Source organism: Saccopteryx bilineata, chromosome 11, assembly GCF_036850765.1.
Source record: "Saccopteryx bilineata isolate mSacBil1 chromosome 11, mSacBil1_pri_phased_curated, whole genome shotgun sequence".
Classification (NCBI taxonomy): domain Eukaryota; kingdom Metazoa; phylum Chordata; class Mammalia; order Chiroptera; family Emballonuridae; genus Saccopteryx; species Saccopteryx bilineata.
Window position 1 is genome coordinate 10,773,034 of NC_089500.1, and position 24,815 is coordinate 10,797,848.

Consider the following 24,815-nt stretch of genomic DNA (forward strand, 5'->3'; position numbering starts at 1 on the left):
CATGAAGCAAAGGAAAATTTACACACTGGATGCAGAAGTTTGAAAACTGCTATATACAAGCTACACACCAAGTGGGTCCCACTTCTGTGGGTCCCGAGGTGGATAACAGGCTCAGTCAGCCTTGGTCATCACCACGGGAGAGCACAAGGGGCCCTTTAATGTGTACAGGTGGGCAAACGCAGGCGTACAGTTGTTCGTGTGGACAAGTAAATAAGGCAAAAATAAGCTGCGTCACGTGCTCACCACTGTACGCCCACGTTTGCCCTGCCCTGTATGTTATTACCACGGAATGTCAAATTTGGTCTTAAAAGCCATCTCTGATTTCTGAAAGACATTTAACACTGCTCACCTTAAAATTTTGTTTAAACATGGAGAGAATTTTAAAAAGGAGGCACAGCAAGCTGTGACAGGAGCCATGTAAATTTGGTGTAAGGAGTCCTGCAGCCGCTTGCTGATGGACCCGGGCCGGGCTGCTTTCTCTGTCCTTTCTGTATGATTCTAACACAAATACTCACTTCCCAGTCTGCCCGTCTACGAGGAACAAAACAAGGAGCCGAGTCCCCTACGTTCACTCAGAGATCCTTATCAGCGTGCCGCAGACAACCTCTTTTCCTCCTCAGCTTTCTCAGTGTGAGAAAAGAAGAAAGAAAAAGCCCTTGCTGACAGGCAGTCAGGCAGAAATCGAACAGTGAAACTGAATAACTGGGTTTAGTGGAACAGGCATCAAATCATGGGGTACCAAGGGGCAGGCTCCCCGCGGGCTCCCAGGGACCCAGAGTGATGAACCTTGCTCCCCAGGGATGACACACCTGGCTGCTATGACAGAGGCTGATGGGCCCGACCTCCCTGCGGAAGGCTGGGGCTGGTTTCCTACAGGGCAGCACTGGACAAGTGAGCTCAGTCTTACGGGACAAATGGTTCAGGGGCAGAGGAGGAAAAGGGAGCCCGCAGTGAAGGGAGGGGCGGAGGGAGGGAAGATTGCTTTGAGGCACAGCGGTCCAGCCAGGTTGGTCGGTCAGAAAGGGCACATGGGGCGGGGAGAGGGGTGGTGATGGAGCCCATAGGCAGACTGGGGAGCAGGCTTCATCTGCACGTGGAGGAAAGGTGTCAAAATAACAAGGCTGTGCAGAAGCCATGCAGCCTCAAAATACCTCTGATGTGGGAGGACGTTTCATGATGAGAGCACCGTGCCCAGAAAACCCTGGGCTACCTGAGTGTGTGGTGGTGGGGTGATGGGAAGTCAGAGGCGTTCCTGGAACCACGTGTGCCAGGAAGGTGATATCTGGACTCACTTCCTAGACCCAGCCAACACCCCCATGCACACCAGGTAATGTGAATTCATCGAGCGAGAGTGGCCCAAGGACAGCATCGTGAGCCCAGAGGAAAGCAGGAAGAATGACGAGACAGAAATCTCACCACTGCTCCTTTCTGGTCTCTCTTACTCTTTGCTCTTGGAGGAATCCATTTCCTGGTAGGTTGCCTGCCACACACACACCTGCTCCCCCGCCCCGTCCCGTGTCCAGCACAGTCAGGTCTGCACACGGAGGGCCAAGGAGCAGAGGCACAATGGTAAAGCCAAGTGAGGTCCGCGCACGTCTGCTGAGCAGGGTTCCCCGTGCCTCATGCTGAGCCAGCTGCAATGCTGCTGGCTGAGGCCAAGGAAGTAACTCCGTGGTCAGGCCTTGTTTCACCGGAGGAGAGCCCTCGGTGGCTTCTGACCTGTGGGAGAGCTGCAGCAGTCTCAGTGAGATAAGCGCACACTGCATGGCATATACAAGGGTTCTTTGCAGGGGAATTGGGAGCAGCGCTACCCCAGGAGCAGTTGCTACTGGCCTCTCCCCAGGCTCCCGATTCTGGCTCTTGTGGGACATGGGGACAGTTTGTGTACACGTTTAGGAGTGCGGTTGTGACTTGTCCAACCCATCTGCCATCTAACCCAGCGAATTTCAACCTTTTTCCTCTCACGGCACACGTAAATGTGTTACTGAAATTCTGCAGCGCACCAGAAAATGTATATTTTGCCAATCTGTGACAAAATAAAGTTAATAAATGAAAGATATGATTTGATACATTCGCACTGGACTAGTGTTGTGTTAGCTGTTATTTTTCTACTTGATAATCTAGGGGAGAAGCAGTCAGTGCCCCTAACTCAATAGGTATTGCATGCTTTAAAAACTCCTGCGGCACACTGGTGTGTCTCTCTTCGCGGCACACCAGTTGAAAATCGGTGGTCTAATGCAGGCTTCTACTTCCTGGCAAAATGGAGACCTCCCTGATTCCAGAAGTGACCAGAGGTCCTAGTGCATAACCCGATTTTCATTCCTTAGAAGGCATTTCTACCAGCTAAGCTTACTGTTACTTTACACCTGGGCATTTCTTCTTTCTTAAATTTGAGATCTAACTCACACGCCATAAAATTCACTCTTTCAAAAGGCACAACTCAGAGGTTTTTAACACATTCTGTGGTCGTTGTGCAATGACCGCGCTATCTAGTTCTAGAACACATCCTGAACCCCAAGCTGACGTGTCTGCTTGGCAGACCTGTAGGACGACAGGCCTCGGCCAGAGCAGCAGCAGTTTCCTCCGGGGAAAACGTGCTGTTAGAGGCAGAAGAGCATGGCGTGAATCTATTGGAGGTACAGCTTAGCAGAATCCGACTTTGTCCTCTAGTGACCTTCTATTCTTTGCAGTACACCTTCAATCTTCAAGATGGCAATAAATATTCAACTTAAAAGACAACATACTTACATGGATATATTTAAGGAAGTATGGTACACAGAGAGAAGCTGGAAAGTTCTCTTAAGGTGCTGCACATTCAGGAGAACGTGTCTTTATTGTCCTGTCCCCCCCTGGGTCCTGGCTGCCTGCTCCCAGTGTCCCCTCCCTGCACGTGCAGAGCCAGCTCTGGGAGGGAGCCTCTGTTAGAGGACCGTGCAGGACACTTGCCTCTCGATACCGCAGCCCAGACTGGCTCTGCGGCCGGACTCCCAGGTTCCAAGTCCATGAGTCCCACCTGCTTGGGCTTGGTTTCCTGTTAGTTCGTGCTGGTTCTCCTCTACTCCACGCCAGTCTCCCTGGCTGGCCTGCTACGGGTACTCTCTGAATGGCACTTTTTTGTGCGTGAATGAACAAATGCCTTTCAGTGCCTGACAGCTTGTCCCCTCATTTCCCCTCAGAAATTCCTGTTCAATATCTACCATCTCACCAGCCACTAGGGAGAGTCCCCAAGCCACTCAAGCCTTCTCCTGATCCTCTGGTCCTTCCCTTCTAATGGATCAGAATTTGGACCTGGCTCCATTCTCCAAGACCAAGCTCCCAATGGTTGCAAGGTGGTGACTCTTGTTATTGATAGCAATCCCAGGAAGGCCGTAATTTGATGAAAGCATGTTCCTGCATAAGTGGGATGGAAGTAATCTTCCAGGCAACAAGGGACATCAGCACACATCTGCAGACTTTCAGTTAATGGGGTGATTTTGTCAGCCACCCTCTTCTCTTTGCCCAGAATGCAGCTATAGAAGGCCTTTGGTATGTTGAGATGTCTGATGTTTAGTTATCTAGATTTTTTTCTAGTTTGCCTTTATGACTGATTTGTTTCCTTCTAAAACAATAGAGCTTTTTTGTTTGTTTTTTAGTGAGAAGAAGGGAGATAAAGAGACAGACTCCTGCATGTGGCCCAACCAGGATCCACCTGACAAGCCCACTAGAGGGCAATGCTCTGCCCATCTGGGGCCATTGCTCCATTGCTCAGCAACAGTGCCATTTTTTAGTGTCTGACACGGTGGCCATGGAGCCATCCTCAGCACCCGAGGCCGGTTTGCTCAAACCAATTGAGCCATAGCTGTGGGAGGTGAAGAGAGAAAGAGAAAGAGAAAGAGAGAGAGAGAGAGAGAGAGAGAGAAGGGAGAGGGATGGAGAAGCAGATAATGTCAACAATAGAGCTTTCAAACCATTGTTTTTATTCAGCAAATAAGGCAGAATCATTTAACATTTTTTTATTTATTGAAGAGAGTATACAGTTGCATGATGCAACCTGTAGAAGGCACAACAGGCTCTCAAGGAGTCTCCCTCCCAGGCAGCCTTCCACACAGGTAACCAGTGCCAGCATTTCTTGAGCACCCATCTGCAGGTAGAAAGAAGAACTTCTCTGTGACCCATCTGGGGGACTATTATGTCCCCCTTGGAGGTCAGCTGGGATAGGTTTGTTTGCAGCATGTTTGTGTTGGGAAATACAGTTTGATTTATGGTACTTGGAAGTCATGTAAAAAACAGCCATGGATTGGCACAGCCCTCCTATGGCTTGTAATCAATAAACTACAAAAATGTTTGGCCCACGGGGTTTATGTTAAGTAACCCTTGTTTTTTAATAGACCGACCTTGAATGAATAAGGAACACTAGCTTCTGTTTATAGCAAATACCCTTTGCTCCCCCTCTTTCCATATGAATTCCTCAGAAAGCCTTCTTTTTTTTTTTTTTTTTGGTATTTTTCTGAAGTTGGAAATGGGGAGGCAGTCAGACTCCCGCATGCGCCCGACCAGGATCCACCCGGCATGCCCACCAGGGGGCAATGCTCTGCCCATCTGGGGCGTCGCTCTGCTGCAACCAGAGGCATTCTAGCGCCTGAGGCAGAGGCCATAGAGCCATCCTCAGCGCCCAGGCCAACTTTGCTCCAATGGAGCCTTGGCTGCGGGAGGAGAAGAGAGAGACAGAGAGGAAGGAGGGGGGGAGGGGTGGAGAAGCAGATGGGCGCTTCTCCTGTGTGCCCTGGCCGGGAATCGAACCCGGGACTTCTGCATGCCAGGCTGACGCTCTACCACTGATCCATCCGGCCAGGGCCAGAAAGTCTTCTTCTTTTTTTTTTTTTTAAGGAGTTAAAGTGGCCCTGGCCAGATAGCTCGGTAGAGCATCGTCCCAAAGCGCAGAGGTTGTCGATTTGATCCCAGGTCTGGGCACACACAGAAACAAATCTCTGTTCCAGTCTCTCCCTCTCTTTTCTTCTCTTGCTAAAATCAATAAATAAAAAATTAAAATTAAACTAAAAGAGTTAAAGTGGCAAGACGTCTTTAATTCCTCCTGCGGCCTTGCTGTCCTGTGGGTTCTGTGTTGTGTGTGTATTAGTTTCGGGGCATATAGGCTGGTGTTTATGGTAATGGCTGACAAGCTTTTCTAGAATAAAGCATATCCGCAGCCTATGCAAGGCTTTGGGGCTGGGGTGGGGGGAAAAGGGAGTTAATATATAGATCATAATTGAAAATTCTCTTTACAAAGTGACGTGGATTTATTTCCTGACACAGAGCCAGGGCGGGTCTCACTCTGAAAAGCCCCACGCTGAAGAAACCTCCCATTTCTGGGAGGCGAGAGGAGGTCTGTGCTCAGGACCCTGGAGGGAAGGCAGACTGAAATATTTCTTTTTAGGGGGCTGTTCATCAAGCCAAGTGCGGCAAATGTCATCCTGGACGCCACCATTACTTCCTGGTTCTACCGAACCCTCATGCTGATGTGGGACAGAGCAGAAAGAGGCGCCCAAGGGAGGGGGAAAGGACCCGACAGGGGACAATAAATGCGGGATTTTCCATAGGTTTTTCTTTTGTAAAATATCATCTGTAACTGTATTTGAGAATTCGGCTATCATTTTAGTAAAAGATGGTATCAATTGTTTGAATGTTACAGTGGAACTGAAACATGTGGTTTTTTTGTTAAGAGAAAAACTATCAAATGTGAAAATAACACCTCGCTTGTGAGCAACATTGCCCTTGAGGGAAAAATATCCTGAATGAAAGTCACGCGGAAACCCCTCCTACTCAGAACAGAGTTGAATTAAACTCCCGGTAAGTCTCAGGAATGCCGACAGCCTCTTCACTCTGCTGGTCTCACTCAGAAAGTTGTTTCTCTTTGCAGCCTTTTTATTTTTAGAAACAGATACAATGTAAATCAATAGACCAGAGTAACCCACAAAGAAACGTGGTCACTTCTTGTCCCTTGCTCTGAATGTCGCTCCCAGCTCGCTGGGCGGACAGGGCAGGAAGAGAGGTATGAATGCGTTTCTCTACCTCACAAACGTTTCAGGTCTGAATCAGAACGCCGACCCTTTAAAGACTGATGTGCTGTGGGGCGGGGGCTTTTCAGTTTTGCCCTTTCGTGGCGCCTTTTCTCCAGACGCCTCCAGAGCGCCCTTCGCTCTTTCATCTCGCTTCTAGTCTTGGCCCTGGCAATGTCACGTGCCCGGCAACGGGGAGAACCGCATCGCGCCACCAGGCTTCTCGGTGAAAAGTTCGTAACCAGCTAGGTAGGGGTCGTGTGCTCGGAAATCAGATAAGGCCGATTTTCACAGAAAAAGAGAAAAATGCTAACTCAAGTCAAGTCTGACAGGCCGGAATGTGGGGATTTAGCCGGGCAGCCCTAGGGGCAGGGAGAGCGGGGTGAGGGGGCGGGCAGGCAGCATGCTGGGGAGGAGGCAGGGAGTGGCCCGGTGCCCCCCACCCCGCCAGGGTTGCACAGCAAGGAGATCTTTTCTACCCAGGGCAACTCTCAGAATAGAGCTTCCAGTTTGGCCTGGACAGAAGAATGCCGGACATTGCTTCTTCCTCTTCTTTCTTTTGTTGTTTGACATTTTTTTTTTTTTTACCAAAACTGTCTACATTTCTACAATTAGAGGGCAAGAAAAAAAAGCCAATTCTAAGCCTCAGTCTTCTCACCTGTAAGATGGGCCTCATAAACTATGCCCACCCCACCGCGCTGAAGATCAGACACGGTAATTTGCACCAACGACATAGCATTGGCAAGCAGCAACGCTCAATAAAATATTAGGCTTGCTTCTTTCTTCCTTGGAAGCCAAAGACCTTCCTAGGAGGCTGTCTGAGGAATGAAATAATCGCATTAATTGCTCAGCACAGAGGCGCACACCTGGCGGGCAGTCAGAGAAGGAGGGATGCGAATGAGCACACCTGAGCAGAGAAAGGAGTGTCAGGAGGAAAGAGAAAGAGGGCAGAAAAAACAGGAAGGGGACCTGCAGAAAAATCCCAAAGGCCTGACAATTGTCTTGCCACACCCTCTGCCTTCTCTGACTCCTCAGCTGTCAGCTGGAGGTGGGGGGTATGTTTTAATCAGAGAGGCTTATGTTTGGAAAAGCATGGTTGGTTTCACATCAAGAAGTGCTTTCTCATGGGACTGCAGTCATGACAAGCGGGCCAAGTCATTTCAGTGGCTTTCTGTCTGCAGTTTCAGTCAGTGACATAAGCTGTCCTTGGGTGGGGACAGAGACAGCTTACTCAGGGTGTCTGCTGATAAAAGCAGCTGCGAGATCCTATCTGTAAGGGACCTGTTAACTGGGACATAACTGAGTGAATGCCCTTCTAGACATTTTCACTTTACATAACTTGGTAGACAGAGCTTTAAGCTTCCAGACTTACAGAGAAAATAATCAGACTCAATTTTCTTTTCGACAAACCAAAGCTTCGCATTTCATGCTTTAGAATAGTACATGGACATGTATAAAAGATAGTATCTTAGAATGAAAGATAGTATCTTATAAATAAGGGGTAGCTTTGGGGATCTCCAGGGCACCCCAGCAGATCACTGGTACCCTCGCTGGGGTGTGTTCACCCCACCTGGGGATGCACTGACCTGTGGAACACATTAAAAATTGGAAGAGCCCAAGTTATACCAGCCAGGTCCTTGGTTTAAGTCATAACAAAAATGGATACAGAGAATCAGAAGGGTTTAAACAGAAAATGCTCTGTTTAAAATATAATTCACTTCACAGAAATATATTTTACATACAGCTCTTGAAAAAAATATATATTCTGTTACCAGAAAGTGAGGTTCAAGTATTCTGTGATTGGTACAATATAAAAAAAATGTGACTAGTTTTGAGAAGACTGTGAAGAGAATAATGACTGTCACAAACAGTATTATAATTGACTTGCTACTAAAGGATTTGGGGCATTCTGCCATGCATTTTATGAATGTGTTTCCACTGGAAAATGAGTATTCAAAACTCCAGCTCAATGGTATTCATCATAGCTGGTCAAGTCTTACTGGCCTCATTGAAAATCACAAATAAGAACCAACTTCTTCCCCTATACGGGGGTGTGAATTGATAGAATAATAGAGGGAGGTTGGTCATTTCTTTGCCTGAATCATTCACCTTCATCTTGTAAAATGACCTTTCACTTAATTACGAACAAAGATAGAATTTTATTTTGTCTAGGGTTTAACAATAGAAAACATCAATCTCTTAACTATTGGCCCTGGCCAGTGGCTCAGTGGATAGAGCTTTGGCCTGGTGTATGGATGTTCTGGGTTCAATTCCTGGTCAGGGCAAACAGGAGAAAAGACCATCTGCTTCCCCCCTCTTTTCCCCCTATTTTCCTTCTACTTCTCTTGAAGCCATGGCTTGATTGGTTTGAGTATGGCTCCGGGCACTGAGGATAGCTCTGTTGGAGTGCATAAGCCTCAGGCACTAAAAGTAGTTTGGTACTCAAGGATCAGCCCAAGACAGGGTTGCCTGGTAGATCCCAGCAGGATGCATGCTGAAGTCTGTCTCATTATCTCCCTTCTAACTAAAAACAACAAACAAACAAACAAACTTCTGCTATTTTCATACCTTTGGACCTTTGGTGACATCTTTACTGGGCTCTAATACAGAGTTGTACAACGGACTACCTTATTGCAGGGCTAAAGAAATTAGCCAGTCCCAGACCTCTCAAAGCACTTAGCATAGGATCACAGACACACACAGAGAGAGAGGAATGATAGATAAAATAGATTATTACAACAAAGTAGTGAGTCTGGATGTTGAGCTATATGTGCAGGAGGGAAAGAAAGCTGATCTCAGGGATGAAAAATTGGATTTGGCTTTTCCTATCTTTTTTTTCTGTTTAATTTTAAAAATAGATTTAGAGAGAGGAAGGGAGAGAATGAAAGAGAAAAACATCAATCTGTTGTTCCACTTACTTCTGCATTCGTTGGCTGATGTGTATGTACCCTGACCAGGGATCGAACCTGCAACCTTGGCCTATCGGGATGAAGCTCTAACCAACTGAGCTACTTGGCCAGGACTGGATTTGGCTCTTTCATCTGTCCTTTGACTGCCCCATCTTTAACTTTGGGGTACTTTACAAACCTTTTTATTATGATAAAATATACATATCAAATTTTGCCCTTTTAACCATTTTTTAGTGTACAATTCAGTGGTATTAATTATATTCACAGTGTGAATGACCATCACCAGTCTCTTCCAGAATATTTTCATCACCCCAAACAAACCTTTAACCATTAATCCATAACTCCCAATTATCCCCTGCATCTAGCCCCCGGTAACCTCTATGCTACTTTCTGTCTCCATGAATTTGACTACTCTGGGTCCCCCTTATATGGGGGATCATACAGTATGTGTCCTGTGTGTCTGGTTCATTTCACTTGGCATGATATCTTTAGGGTTCATTATGTTGTAGCATGTGTCAGACTCCATTCCTTTTGATGGAAGAATGATATTCCAGGGTGGGCATTTACCACATTCTGTTTATCTATTCATCTCCTACCGGGCACTTGGCTTGTTTCTACATTGAGATATTGTGAGTAGTCCTGCCATAAACATCAGCATGGACGTATGCATGTGTGAGTTCCTGTTTTCAATTCTGTGGAGTCTGTACCTGAGTTATAGGGTGATTCTATGTTTAGCTTTTTGAGGAACCACCAAACTGTGTTCTGTAGTGCCTACACCTGGTTAATACAATCCCACCCGCAATGCAAGAGAGTTCCAGTTTCTCCATGTCCCTGTCAACACTTGTTATTTTCTGGGTTTTGGGTAATAGCCATCTTAGTGGGTGTGAAGTGGTCTCTCAATGTGGGTCTGATTGCATTTCCTGAATGATTCATGATGTTGGCTAGTTGAGTATCTTCTCTGGAGAAATGTCTACTCAAGTCCTTCGCCAAATTTTTACTGGGTAATTTAATTTTGCCTGCATCTGTTCACACGACTCAATTTAGCTGCTAACAGAACTGAATATATGGGACAGGAATGGTATCAGAGGGCTGTAGGACTCTTTGGTTCCTTTTCGCCCTTTTGAAAGACATCCTTGGTTTTCCCATTTTAGAAAAATGCTCTCACTCTGAGCAGCATCACTGCACGGTCCTCCAGAAAGTAATCTGGGAGGTTCAGCACTGAGGTAAAACATGGTCAGCGAGATTACAGCCTACACATGGGACAGGCTGAACCTACAGTCTTTATTCCTCAAATACTAACTGAATACACACTATGTGCCAGAGACAATGTTAGGTTCCGTGGGTACAGGAGATGGACACTAGACAGAGAGGGTCCTTGCGTATAATCCACAGGAAAAGAGGGACAATAAACAAACAGACCATGAAATCTGGGTGTAATGATTGTTGTGGGAAAAATAAAACAGGGTAAGGTGGTGGGATTACGATGGGGAGGGTCCTGAAAAGACAACAGTCAGTGGAGGTCTGCATGAAGTGAGGGAACAACTCAAATGTATAGCAAGGTCGGATGAGGAGCATTGCAGGTGGATGGAAGAAGCACGTGCAAAGGACCTGGGAGGAAGTGTGCGTGACATGATCAGGAACAGCGGGAAGGCCCGTGCGGCTAGAGCAGTGAGGGGAGGGTGACAAACTAATTACAAAATTTATCCAAATCCTCAGTGAACACACCAGGGTTGTTTGGCATTGACTCAGGTTCACACACGGGCATTCCTGTTATTCCATACAAGTTTAAACAATAAGCCCCTTCATGCTATTTCCATTACCAGGCAGGAATTACATTTACCATAGATTATTTTTAAATTTTTAATCATGATAAGAATATGCATAATATGAAATAGACTATTGCTACTATTTTGCCACAGGTATATTTAGAATAGATATTATGCACAGGAAAAAAAATGAGACTTAGGTCAGGGTTGATTAAAAACAAAAATAACCCTTAAAAATATAGAGTAACCGTGGCCACTCAGACGTCCAGATAGGGTCGCTGCTTTTGCTTCAGCAAACATGAAATGATTGCCTGTCTTGAAAGTGGATTTTTTCTGGAAACGTCAGCATTTTTTCCCTGGTCACAGTGATTCTGGACATGCTCCTTAAAGGAGAAGAGGCTAATCTCAGACGGGGTACACACCTCACAGGTCTCTATCTGCACTCAACCCTTTCTCACTCTCCTCACAATGCACTTATTATCTCTGCTCCGTGAAAAGAAAACGTATGGCCCACGGCGAAACGAAGAAACAACTTTGCATTTCAAAACTTTCATTGCAAGTTTATTTGTCTTCCACAGAGTTAAAGAGCTGCAACTTTTTAAAGTTTGCAGCTGTGGGCGACCTGAAACGAAGGTGAAGGTAGGTTAGTTTCCTAAACACAGCAACTGGGATGGCTTTGACTTGTCCCCGTACTGGGACTCAACACCATCTCTCTCTAGCATGCAGTGAGTGCCCCTTGTTCTCCCAGCGTGTGCGACTTTCCCCCTCCAGCCTTAGATTTCTTTTTTTAAACTTGTATTCAATCGAGAGACCTGCTTCCTCTTCCCCCCTGTAGTAAATGGCAATGAATACTGTGTCCCCAAGAGCACCCCGGTCTACTGCAGGCCAAGGACCCTTCATTCTGGGGTGGCACCAAGCTAATATGGCCATGAGCGCCCCCGCAAAGTGTCCAGGGAAAGACTATCCCTGTCCCTCTGAGTCCAGTCCAGGGCTTCTGAAACATGCATGGAATCACTCAGAAGTCCTGCTAAAATGCACACTCTGACTCAGGTCTGGGATGCGGCCTGAGATGCGGCCTTCCTAACAAGCTCCCAGCGACTGCTGGTCTGGGAGCAGCAAGGACAGAGGCCACGTTCCCGACCGACCGGGACGCGCTAGAACCCACACAGGCCCCCACTTCTGCCAGCCACCTCGCATGGTCCTACTCGACCTGAAGGCTGTGAAACTCTTAGGCTACCAGTGGAACCGGTGACATTAGCCACTTGGCTTTCACCTGACCTCCCCCCTCTTACAGAGACCAGTGGGGACCTCAGGCTGGCCAGTCCCAGACCACCTGGACTTTCTCCTGTCCCTGACCCTTCGATCCTCTCTGATTCTTTTTCGCTTGTTTGTTCTCTCTGGAAGACTGTTATAACGCTTGCAACGAGGCCTTCAGCACACTTCCCCAAGTCACCTGTCCCCCAAACTTGTCATCAGATGTCCCTACCATGTTCTCAGGGTGCCCCCCTGCCCGAATCCTCAGTTACCTGCTCACTGGCATCCCAAGCCCCATAGCCCGGTTCTGGGTTACCCATGCCCGCTGATCACCCACTGCTCATGCACCCACACCCACTCCACTGGCCTTGAGCTCTGTTTACGCCATCTTCATCACCAACCCGATGCCAGCCCTCCTTCCCGGTGTGGCACAGTCTGTTCTCCCCCGAGGAACCTTGCCTGGGGACCATGGCCCACAAAGCCTTCTATACTTCCTGACTTCTTATGATGCATGTCATCTGTTCCATATCTTAGTATCTCCCAATGTCCTCATGGGGCCACCTCCAGGAACTTCCACCAGACAAGAAGCTTCTGTAAGAGAATGATGCCTACCTTCCAGATTCCCTGATGAACTGAGTCACTGGACTGGGCAGAGAATGGAACAGGAGCCTCACAGTTGCCAGGATGGGGTCGGAGGGGGGACAGTATGCCGCAGCCCTCTCCTCTGCCGCGGTCATTACCACACTGGGCACTCTCTAGCCATCGTGCTTTTCGGGACCTTACACCCCACATCCAGTGCTGCCCTTGGCCCCTTTGAACTAGTCTCCTCATACTGCTTTTTTTTTTTCTTTGATCAACACATTTGTTCTTTATCTTCTTTTGTCTTAGGCATGGCTAAAATCCACCGGTGTTTGTTTGGTACCTGGTACCTGTAAGTAATCACTGAGCCAGGTGTGGGAAGCCAAGGCTCCTCGTCCACGCCCATGTTCACAGGCATGTGCAGCATCGCCTGGAAGCCCCATGCAAAGGCAGGTTCTGGTTCCATAGGTCTGGGGCGGGGTCCGAGATCCTGCATTTTTTAACAAGCCGCCAGGGGATGTTGATGGTCTTGAATGGCAGGGTCAGAGATGACATTGAAGACCGGAGCCAGAACTTCCTCACATCTTCTAACACTACACAGAGGGACTCAGCACTCCGCCCGCTGGACACAGATGCCATTGGTCTTGGGCAAGAGTGAAGAGAGGACGGGCCTTACAAAACGCCTACTGTGTGGCCCCAGGACCTAGGCTGCAGACCTGCCTTCCCTGATGCCCGGCACCCTCACCAATGCTCAGATGCTTAGTGAGGAGCAGACTGCACAGTGCTGGGCACACAGCGAATGCTGAACCTCTTGTTCAATCAATGAATCATTTTTCCTGAAGGACGATGTTGATCTCAGAACTTCCTTTTACCGAAAACTGTAATAGTTTCCGACTAGTCCTGAATCAGATCCACACTCTCAAGCACGGACTTGGAAAGACTCCACCAATTTTGTGCAAAATTAGAGCTACCCAGAGGGCAGGGGCTGCAAAACCCAGATGAGAGCTCTCTTCCTAGGCTCCAATTCCGTTTTCTAACCAGGACAGAATATGGGTCTGCCTTCCTAACATGCAACACAATTACTCCATCCTCTTCTGCCTGTCATTCCCATCCGGGAACAGGGTACCTGTTCCACTGGGTGCAGGCCCTTTCATGAGGCTACTTTAGACTCACGCTCCGGTGCCCATCACCTCTGCATCCCCTCACCTGTGAGGACTGCTCATCCCAGCTGTCTGCACAGCTGGGATGACAACCAGCGGGTTGTGCACGACAGTGCTTTGGTCACTTGTAATATTATATACCAATCAAACCTCAATGACCTGGTTACGGGGCCCCAAGTGGGACAAGGAAAACCCTAGCCCATCAGAAGGGAACAATTATTTATGGTTTTATTGTTCAAATTTTGAAACTTTGTGACCATCAGATATTAACAGTTAAAGTTTAGGAGCAAGATTCCAGTTGTGTTCTCACTGAAGTTAGTCGCCCCTATATGGTACAGCCCATTGTCATGGGGCTAGGGGCCTGTGTCTAGATTTCCTGCTGTTGAGCATTAGTGACACATTCTTATCCTCCTTCCAGACTCCTCTGGGGGCTTCCTAGCTCCGAGAGAAAAGCTTGAGACCTGCCAGTGACCCAGAAGCTAAATGTGTTCTGACCCTCTTAGTCCATTTCTCCTGCTATGTAGGGCAGTTCCTTTGAAGGTTCTGAAAATATGTCCTAGTAGAAATGATTTAGATTTGTGCCATGGTAAACACATCAAAATAGGAGCCCCAGTCATTTGGGCCAAGAGAGGAGTCCCCAAGTTCACTGTAATTACAGTAATACCAAGACAAGACCTGTAAAAGCATCACAGAACTACACTTTCCTGCTCACTGGACAGAGCTGCGGGGCTGCAGGCCTTGTCTCTCCTCCTTTCTCCCTGTGTCCCCGCCACCCCCACTTCCTAACCACCCAGCACAGAGCCTGGTGACAACAGTGACATAAGCACAGGACCATCTGCTGTCCGGACTGGAGCAGCAGCAGGGCCACAGTGCCGGTGAGTGTGGGGCGCACAGAGGACTCGAGAAACGGCAGAGATGACTCAACGTGTCACACTGCTTCCCCCTGAGTCAGGGATCAGCTCACTGGCACATAGACCCTGTACAGACAGTGCCCAGGGAGCCTCTTCAAACTCAATTAGTCTAGCGCCTGACCTGTGGTGGCGCAGTGGATAAAGCGTCAACCTGGAAACACTGAGGTTGCCGGTTCGAAACCCTGGGCTTGCCTGGTAAAGGCACATATGGGAGTTGATGCTTCCTGCTCCTCCCCCTTCTCTCTCTCTCTCTCTCTCCTCTCTATAATGAATAAATAAAAAAATCTAAAAAAAAAAAAAAAAAAAAAAACTCAATTAGTCTAAAAGTCACAGCATTTTCTTTTCTGCCTGATAACAGTAAGAGCCCTCGATGAGTGGACATCCTCAGGCAGACCTCCGCCAAGACAGACTGGTCACAGTATGCCCCAAATGCTCAGAAACTCACTCTGTCCCATCATGCCTGGAGATATCTCCCTCTCTCTCTCTCTCTCTCGCTCTCTCTCTCTTGCTCTCTCTCTCTCTCTGCTCCCCACACTATCGTAAGAAGATTCCCGGAGGGGGTCAAGACCATGCCACTGGAGCAGACAGCTGGGAGGAATTCCAGGTCTGCTACTTAGGAGCTGTGCAAACACGGTCAAGTTACTTGGCCTCTCTGTGCCTCAGTTTTCAGGTCTTCTGGCTAAGGTGGGGTGAGGATTAGAGACCGTCTCTGTAAAGCATCCAGCACGTGACTGGCATGCAGGGGGGATTCAACAAACGGCAGGTACTTTCAATCTATGCTAACCACACACGAATAACCGAGAGCAGCGTTCAGAACCTTCTGATGGAATCCCACAGTGGTCAATAACAGAAATTCTCAAACTGAAGTGTGTGTCAAAAACACCTGGTTGTTACACCAGACCTCAGGGCCTCATCCTAGAGTTTCTGATTCAGTGGGCACGGGGTGAAGCCCAAGAATCTGCATTTCTAACAAGTTCCCTGGTGCTTCAGATGCTGGGTCCAGGGACCACACTCTCCACCAGACAGGGTCCTCGCTCCTGAGGTTTGTTCACACAGCCCTGCATGACTCAGACCCAGTGCCCCCAGCTGGCCTGATCCTTCCCTGGTCCCCCTCGCAGGCCCTGGGCTCCAGACGTCCAAATGGGACACAATTTTTTTTTTTTTTCTGAAGCTAGAAACGGGGACAGTCAGACTCCCGCATGTGCCCGACCGGGATCCACCCGGCACGCCCACCAGGGGGCGATGCTCTGCCCACCAGGGGGCGACGCTCTGCCCACCAGGGGGCGATGCTCTGCCCCTCCGGGGCGTCACTCTGCCGCAACCAGAGCCACTCTAGCGCCTGGGACAGAGGCCAAGGAGCCATCCCCAGCGCCCGGGCCATCTTTTGCTCCAATGGAGCCTCGGCTGCGGGAGGGGAAGAGAGAGACAGAGAGGAAGAAGGGGAGGGGTGGAGAAGCAGATGGGCGCTTCTCCTGTGTGCCCTGGCCAGGAATCGAACCGGGACTCCTGCACGCCAGGCCAACGCTCTACCACTGAGCCAACCGGCCAGGGCCAGGACACAATTTTGTCTCGTATGCTCTGCATGTCCCACCTTGGCCCTGTCCCGTCTGTCCAGTACCAGAGCAAGCACCCCCTGCCCCATCCTCCACATCAACCCTGTCCTGCTGCTTCTCCAGGGCATCTTGCTTGTTCTTCTGCAGTGGGGGTCAGACCCAGGGAACTGCAGGAAATGAAGGCTGCAATATCTGGTCGTCCCTTGCGGACAGGGAGCCTTCCAGGGTCAGAGGCTGGGCAGCTCAAGTCCAAGGTGTGCCATCACCTCTTAGGGGCTTTTGTTTGTTTTTGTTTTTTACTAGTAAATGCAAATAAGAATCCATTGAATGGAAAGGAACAAAAGCTGCCAGAGAGGGTTAGGAACTAGAATGAATAACCCTGGGCAAGCGGAAGTTGTGGGCTAACAATCTTCAATAGTAGAACCATTAAAATCAAGATGACATCGACCAAGTGATCTTCACCCTATGAAAGAACGGATTTGAGGAAACAAGGTCAAATTGTGACAAGGTTTAAGTCTGCTCTGGGGAAATTCCTGAAACTGAGGAGTATTGAGTGATCTCTCAGGGATAGCAGGGCACATGAGAGGAATCTTGACTAAACTTTAACAAAGGGCCCTAGCCAGTTAGCTCAGTTGGTTAAGAGCGTCATTCTGAAACGACAAGGTTGTGAGTTTGATCCCCAGTCAGGGCACACAGAGAAGAAACCATGCGTGAACGAACAGAACACAAATGAATGCTTCCCTTCCACCTCCCTTGTCTCTCTCTCTCTATCTAAAAAATAAAAATAAAAAACTAAAAAATTAAGCCCTGGCCAGATAGCTCAGTTGGTTAGAACGTAGTCCTGGAGCGTGGCAGCTGCTGGCAATTCCCCGGTCAGGGCACATACAAGAGCAGCTTGATGTTCCTCTCTCTCCCTGCCCCATTCCAGAAAAATGGACAGATGATCTCAATTACCATGAAAGTTTCAGAGGTTTTACATCTTGCTTTTTTTTTTTTTTTTTGAGGGGGGGGCAGTGAGACTGACTCTGGCATCGCCCTGACCAGGAACCACTTGGCAACCCCCTCTGGTGCCAATAATCAAATCAACAGAGCTATCCTCAGCACCTGAGCCCAACGCACTGGGACCAACAGAGCTATCCTCAGCGCCCAGGGCGGGCGCTTGAACCAGTCACCAACTGAGCCACTGGCTGTGGGAGGGGATGAGAGAGAGAAGTGGGAAAGGGAAGGAAAGAGAAGCAGATGGTCACTTCTCATGTGTGCCCTGACCGGGGATAGAACCTGGGATGTCCATACACGGGGCCGATGCTCTATCCACTGAACCAACCAGCCAGGGCACCTTGCTCTTTTTTTTTTTTGTACACTGCTTTTATACCTTGGGTACAAAGCTGAGAGGAGGGAAGGGCCCTTTGCAGGTTTCTTTTAACTGGAGATGCAATTGGCAGCTGTTTGTGATACTTAAGGATACATATTTAAGTTAGCTGCCAACTATATTACAAAGAGTAACAAATGTTTTTAAACAATTGACACTTTAGGGAAGCCTTCCTTTCCCGCTTGGGCTTGGGGGATGTAAGGAGAACCCAGACCAGCCAGCACTGCGGTGCTGATGAGATTTATGCAACACAACCCATCCTCTCTTCCCATTTGCCAGGGTTAACCGTCATATCTGCAAAAACGTTCAAGTTTTTCTTCCTCATTTTTAATGGGAAGTCTTCAAATTTCTGGTAGCTGGAGGAAGTGGCTCTTGTCTTTTCAACACTGAACAGGAAATGTAATGTTATTATTATTCCAATGAGCTGAAAGGCTCCTTTTTGCAGTCGGGCTCTTCCTGCCCCTTGGAACTGGGCAGCTGTGACTACATTCGCACCAGATGGGCCTCTGTGTCATCGGCAAGGCTAGGATTTTTGGAGTTGGGCCAGCATGAGGGTGCCAGGCTGAGAGGAAGGGAAACACTCATCTTAGGCCCTCGCAATCCACCAGGAAAAAATATGGTTTATGCAAGTGAAACTTTTTGCCAAGCTATGGGTCCAAGGTAAATACTGCTTCTGCTGTGGGCAGGTGACCTATCTGAGGCCCACATGGAAGGACCATAGGTCAGATCACACCTGCTCTAATGCTGGACCCTCTGGGGGTCACTGGCTGCTTATCTCTCTGTAGTCCTGAGTTTCAGGGCTCTGCCTACATCCTGAACTTCTGAGTCCAGACATCTTTAGGTCAGGAAATGGCTCTAAATTCCAATGCACACCAACTTCCTGAAGATCTCACGGCTTTTAGCTTGTTTACCTCTATAAAATTTAAGGACCTTGGTCTGCCCCACAATAATATAATCCCAAGCAACTGGAGTTCAATAGCCTAAACTTCATCTTTCATTATTACTTGGTTAGAAGAAAAAAAAAAGGACTCTTTACTTGAACCGGAACAATATTTTGATTGGGACAAAGACAGAAATTTCCTCAATAAACTGTGAAAAAGACAATCCAAATAGTCAGCTATTTGTTCTGACATCAACCACATCTCCTTTCTTTTTTTAAAACAGTACGTCCAACCAGCCCACATCCCGGCCTTGTATTGTCAGCCGGCAGGGCCACTCTGGCTCCGAATGGCTCCTGCACTTGCCTTTCCCTTTCACCGCAGCGCTGACCTCACTCAAGGCTTTAGTAGGCTCTGGGGGGGCAGCGGCCTCCTTTCTGCCCCCTGGCCCCACCCCGGACAATTCCCCGTAGCGCACAAATCTGATCACGTTTCTCCCCAGCCCACAACCCGTCCAGATAAAAATCTGAAACTCCTTTACTTGCACACAGGCCCTCAGAGTCCAGAACGCTGTTCTTGTTGATTCCTGAAGACACCGCCAGGCCCCTGCTGGTTTCCCCACGGGACAGAGCACACGTGGAGCCCAGACCCACTTCTCTTTATGTGCTGCAGACACGCAAGACCACATGGTAAGGCAGAACGCGGTATTTCTCCAGCCACTTTCAAGGCAGGTTAAAGCACTTCTTGGCCTGGGCGTCCACCACTTTGCAAACACTCCCGGTCACACTGCGTTCAAGTGTCTGCACGAGTCTAGACGGACCCCCGCCCCCCGCCCCCGCCCGCCCTAGGCCCGGTGCAGACTGTCCCACATGCAGCAGGCGCTCACTTTGCTGAAATAAACAAATATACTGAACACAAATTCCAACTTATTTCTCACTATGGGCGCCATGCCCTGAATGGGGTAGCCCCCAGAAACCAGTGACTGAAACAGACACAGATATCAAGTGACCAGCGCAAGGCCGGAAAGCAAGGGCTTCGCCCCTCGGGGGTGCTGCCGTGAGAACAGCAGCGCCAGCCAGCCCTGGACAACGACCGACCCACCGAGCCGGACAGAGGGGAAGCCTGCTGGGCGGGCGGGGCGCACCGGCAGGAAGCGGACTGACAGCGGATCTCAGAATGGGGACAGAGATATGGGCGCTGTGTAATCTCGCTCTCCGCCCACTCAGCCTTAAACCTCAAAAGCGCACTAAGAACTTCAGAAGGGCCGAGCCGTCTGTTTCGCGGAAGCCCCCTGTTTCGCCCTTGGTTTCTTCTGGCTCAGTTCTTTGGGACAGAAAGGATGGATTGAGCTTAAACTGTCTTCCTAGCAGTGGACCCTATAGGAAGCCCACACTTGGCAACCACAGGAGACACAGACAAGGGGAGCGTGGGTGGAAAACCTAAAGGTGCTTAGAGAAAGTCACCTGCAGGCTGAACCCCACCCAGGCCAGCCCTGGACGTATGAAGGAGGGTCAGGAGAGCTGTGCTCTGGGCAGCAGGCATGCTTCCCTTGTGGGCTGGGGTCAGAACCCTGCAGGGAGACAAGCCATTGGCTCTCCTGGGTGCCACCTGGCCAGAGGGTTGATGCCCCAGGGAGTGGGTCACTTGTAGAGCTGATGGCCATCACACGGATGCAAACTCACTTTGGGAAAAAGAATGGGCCAGACAGCATTCCTAGTCCACTGGACACAGCATGTGGGAAAAACACTAATACTTTTTTCCATGCACTTCAAAAATAGGAAAATACAGTGGGGAAAATGTGATACTGACATGGCAGATAGAGTTCCTGCAGCACCTTCTTAAAACAACACTCTCTGCAAAGGAGGCCCTGGCTCGGAACTCCCCTTTTCATGGCCTCATAAAACACTGATTTACTGACGACCTTCAAAGATTCACCTTTATTGTTTCAGTCTTCCTGGTGTGAGAATTTCTGGTAGATAACTGCAAAAAGCAAGCTCATATTTCCTTATCAATGCTGAGAATGCTTTCATATTACAGATTTGCCATTTTTGGGGAAAAGGGTAACCAGTTGGAAGGAAATAATGGGAGAGGCATTTGAAATAATTTTTACTGACAAAATGAACTAGAAGGCCACCAATCTGTGTGTGTCTGTGGCTCTTTAAATGAGGCATGAACATGCACCAAGCTTCCCCTTCACAATGAGATGGGAGGCAGGGAGACAGCCCATGGAGGTGCCCAGCACCCGCTGATCCTATAGCCCAGATAGAACTCCACCCTGGGGAATTTCCTCTACAGGGTCTCCCCACAGGTCTTCCAGGGCCCTGAGGCCAATCTGTTTCTGATTAGTGTCCTCATCACCTCAATAAGGGCCATACAAGAGTTATCTCAAAAACTGTAAATGTTCACCGCCCTGTCTGTTGGTGAGGTTTCCTGAATTAAGAGCTTTGTACTATCAAAGTCATAAAAATATGAGGGGTTGTTTTTTTTGGGCAATATTCCTTTGAGCCTAAACTACTCACGCCATCCTCTCAACTAAAAAATGTTCTTCCTCAACTGCTTCTTGGAACCTACTCCTTCTCTTGCTTTCCTACCCACCCTCTAAAGCTGCTTCAGAAACCCCTTCCTCCCAAAGCCCTCCCTGATTCCTCCAGCTATACTCACTCCCACTACTCTCCACCACACGCCACATGTCCCCTGTCACAGCTGCTCTATTCTCAGTGCACCTTTGCCCGCCCGTCTTGTCCTCTCCTCTGGACTGTGACCCATGGAGACCCAGCTATCTCCGCTTTGTTTCTCACAAACGCAGTGTTTTACATCCCCATAAATGTTTGATGGCCTTGAGTAGGAATGAATCTGTGCATTACCAGTTACCTTAATGAAAACGGCATGCTTCTATAGTTCCTCACTTGGAGTAAACAGCAGAACTAGTGACATAAAACTGTTTTCATCGGTAGGCAAATACCCTTCTTATGTCTGAAAACAAATTCCCTCCCAAAGACAGGCAGACAGAGATATAAACACAGAAATGTTTTAAAAGGCAAAACCTACAGCCTTCCAGGTAAGTGTCAATCTATTTAATTAATGTAAATGAAACAAAGTACAATACTTGCAGATAAAGCACTTTCTAGAAGCTGTTTTGCCAATGATTTTACAAAACCACCACCCCCAACCACACAAATCAGCTTGCTAAGACTCGCCCAGCATGTGATTACTACCTTGAACCTATAGCGAAAGGAATTCCTTTTTAAAAAACTAATCCATTTGCTAAGGAAGCAGTCATGGTAAAACCTGTCACCACAGTGTTTGTAGGGAATAATGCTGCATTTCCACTTTCACAGTTAGTGGATTTCCACTGGGAGGACTGGGCTTAAACGATATCATTTGATTAGACCATCAGCATCATTTGATTGTTTTGTCTAGATATGATTTCAAAATACACATAATTCAAGTGGCCAAAGGGAAAAGAGAGGGGAAATAGCACCAGTTGAAAGGTCTCGCTGAAAAACAAATTGGTTTTGAAGACGTTTGCAGTTAATATGACAACCTACTTCGTTTTACACATACGGATAGTTTTCCCAACAACATGCGAGAGGCTTCTTCAAACTGTGCAGCTGGAAGCTTTTTCTCCTATGGCTAGCTGTTCATGGGATCCCCTGTCCTTTGGTTCAAATAAAGCAGCTAGCGCCCTGCCAAACCTGTTGAACATCTAATTAAGCAACACCTCAAGTGCTTAAAATGAAAAATTCCATTAGGTGTCTGGCTTTCTTGTCCCTCCAGTGCGCAAAGGGACCCACACAAAGAGGAAGGACAGGGAAGGCATCTCCACCAGCATTTTCTGCTAGAGCCTCTGGCAGATTGATATTTTTGTCAAGGCGTCTCTCCCAGGGTAGCTCTTCCCCTCTTCTCACCCAAACGCAGGCAGTTCTGCAAATGCCTCTCCCGGTCTGCACGGGGGCTCTGGGCCATAATCGCGCACGCGGGGAACGACAGCCTAGCCAATTGTATCAGAGAAGGGATATATGAAACTGCTGAAACCGAGGAGACCACCCCCACTTACCCTTCCTTCCGAGGAACTTCCAAGCGGACAAGGTTTTCACAGTATTTGCGGCGCTAGAGTTGCCCTTAGATTCCCTCCCAGAGGACAGGAAAGCGGTAACTGGCTTTGTGTACCTGCAACTGTGCTGAGTGATCGGATAGAGACAACTCCTCGCCGAGGACTGGGATCTGAGAGGACGCTCACTGAGGGCCCCCTAGCACTTTTCACACTGAAGCCCCTCACCAGCCACCGGATACTGTGTCTGTGTGGGGTGGGGGTGGGGACGGAAGGGCAGCGCTTGCCGTCCCAGCCCCAGCCGGCGGAGCTCGAGGGCAGCAGAGCTGTTTCTGGTTCCCCTCGGGCTTGAAGCGCCGCGAGAACCTCGGTTTCTCCCTTTGCAAACAGTATTCTACGGTCATCCAGGGCCAGAACCTGAACTAGTGGACCTTAAACTGCCTGTGGGAGAAGTTGGGGGTAGGAGGGAGACAAGGGACAGATGGAAAGGGGGGTCAGCATTGCTGCAGAAACTGCCCAATTCGGTTTCACCGCATGGTCCAGGAATCCCCGCGAGGCGAGCGGTGCTTCAGCCTTCTGATGACCGGGGACACAGAGATTAGGAGCCGGTGCGACGCCCAAGTAGAGGGATCAACCTAGAGCTCCCGGGGGACGCCACGTGACCTGAGAACTGGTATTTAGGGATGGCTCCCGAACGCGCGCATGGTCTGCGCCTCGGAGTTCTGCCTCGTGTACTCAGGTGCTGGGGACCCGCGGCCCCCCAATACCCGCCCACTTGCCCTTGCCCTCTCGTCACCGTCCGACTCGCATAACCGCCTCCCCACGATCCCACGTCTCTGCCCCCAAATCCTCTGCTCTTGCTTGTCGGTCCAGCGGTCGCGACGTCCCCCAGCATCCGCGCCCGCGTGCCCGCGCGCCCCCCAGCTCCCGAGAAGGCGCGGAGCGCGGGCGGCCCCCCTACCTGCAGCGGGCCGAGGCCGAGCAGCGCGCAGAGCGCGAGCAGCGAGGGCAGCGGGCGGCGCCGCCGGGCGCGCGGGGCCATGGCGCGGACGGGCGGGCTGGGCGCCGCGCTCTGCGGCCTCTGCGGACCGGGTGGCGTGGCCGGCGGTCTGGGGACCCGGGTCTGCCTGCCCGGCTCCGCCCCCGGCGCCCCGCCCCGCCTCCGGCACCTGTCCCCGCCCGCCCCGCTCGGCGGGGCCCGCTGCGCCCGCCAGGTGGTGCCCGAGCGCGGAGCACGGGGCGCCGCCCGCGCGACATCTGCTGCCCGGGCGAGCGGAGACCCGGGGCCGGGGGTGAGGGCCGTGGGCACGGCGCTTAGCCCGGGCGCACCCTCCCTTTGCTCTTCAGGTTGCACGCCGCCAGCGGGCAGTTTTGCGGCGACCTGACTTGGTGTCTTTCAAGTTCGCAGACAGCTGCCAACGCGTGGGCTTCCCACGGAGGGACGCAGCCGACGGCCCGACCCCCGACCCCAGCCTACCCCCCGCCCCGCGCCCTCAGCCCGTCCAGGCAGGGCCTCCCCAGGCAGGAACGCAAGGAGAGGTCTTGTGAACTACAGCGAAAGGGCACCAGCATATCCAGGCTCACGCAGTCCCTGGCCACTTACTCTCCTCCGGGACCCGGCTCCGGGCTGCCAGCCACCACCGTCTCTGCCCCTCGCCCCCGGCGAGGCACACGTCTTGGCGTGGCCTCTTTCCTGGTAGAGAACCTGCCCGCCCTCTGGGGCACAGCACCTGTCACTCTTTCCCTAGGAGTGTGTCTTCCCTGCCATTCTTTATTTTTATTTTTTTAATTTTTTTTTTAGGGAGAGAGATGAATTGGGGGTGGGGAGTTACAGACAGAAAGGGAGAAAGATAAGAAGCATCAACTCATAGTTGTAGCACCTTAGTTGTGTTCATTGATTGCTTTCTCATTTGTGCCTTGACTGGGGGAGAGGGACTCCAGCCGAGCCAGTGACCCCTTCCTCAAGCCAGCAACCTTTGGCCTCAAGCCAGCGCCCATGGGGTCATGTCTATGATTCCACGCTCAAGCCAGTGACCTCCTGGTTTCCAATGCAGGTCTTCAGCAGCCCAGGGTGGCGCTCTATCCACTGTGCCACGCCTGGTAAGGCTTCCCTGCGGTTCTAGGTGGATGCTGGATGAACCTGTACACCCTCTCCTCTGTACAGATAACATTTTTTTAAATTTTTTAATTTATTTTTAGAGAGGAGAGGGGGGGGAGGAGAGAGAGATAGAGAGAGAGAGAGAGGAGAGAGATAGAGAGAGAGAGAAGGGGGGAGGAGCTGGAAGCATCAACTCCCATATGTGCCTTGACTAGGCAAGCCCAGGGTTTTGAACCAGCGACCTCAGCATTT

At 49.8% G+C, this 24,815-nt stretch overlaps 1 protein-coding gene across 2 annotated transcripts in view; it reads right to left on the reverse strand.

Moving 5' to 3' along the window:
• TNFRSF11A (TNF receptor superfamily member 11a) overlaps nucleotides 1–23,586 on the reverse strand; it is a 57,844-nt gene extending 34,258 nt beyond the window's left edge. For both annotated transcript variants that reach the window (XM_066247043.1, XM_066247042.1), the window contains exon 1: nucleotides 23,427–23,586. In XM_066247043.1, coding sequence (XP_066103140.1) covers nucleotides 23,427–23,507 — 81 coding nt within the window. In that variant the 5' untranslated portion in view covers nucleotides 23,508–23,586. The remainder of the gene's footprint in view (nucleotides 1–23,426) is intronic.
• Nucleotides 23,587–24,815: the final 1,229 nt, after the last annotated feature.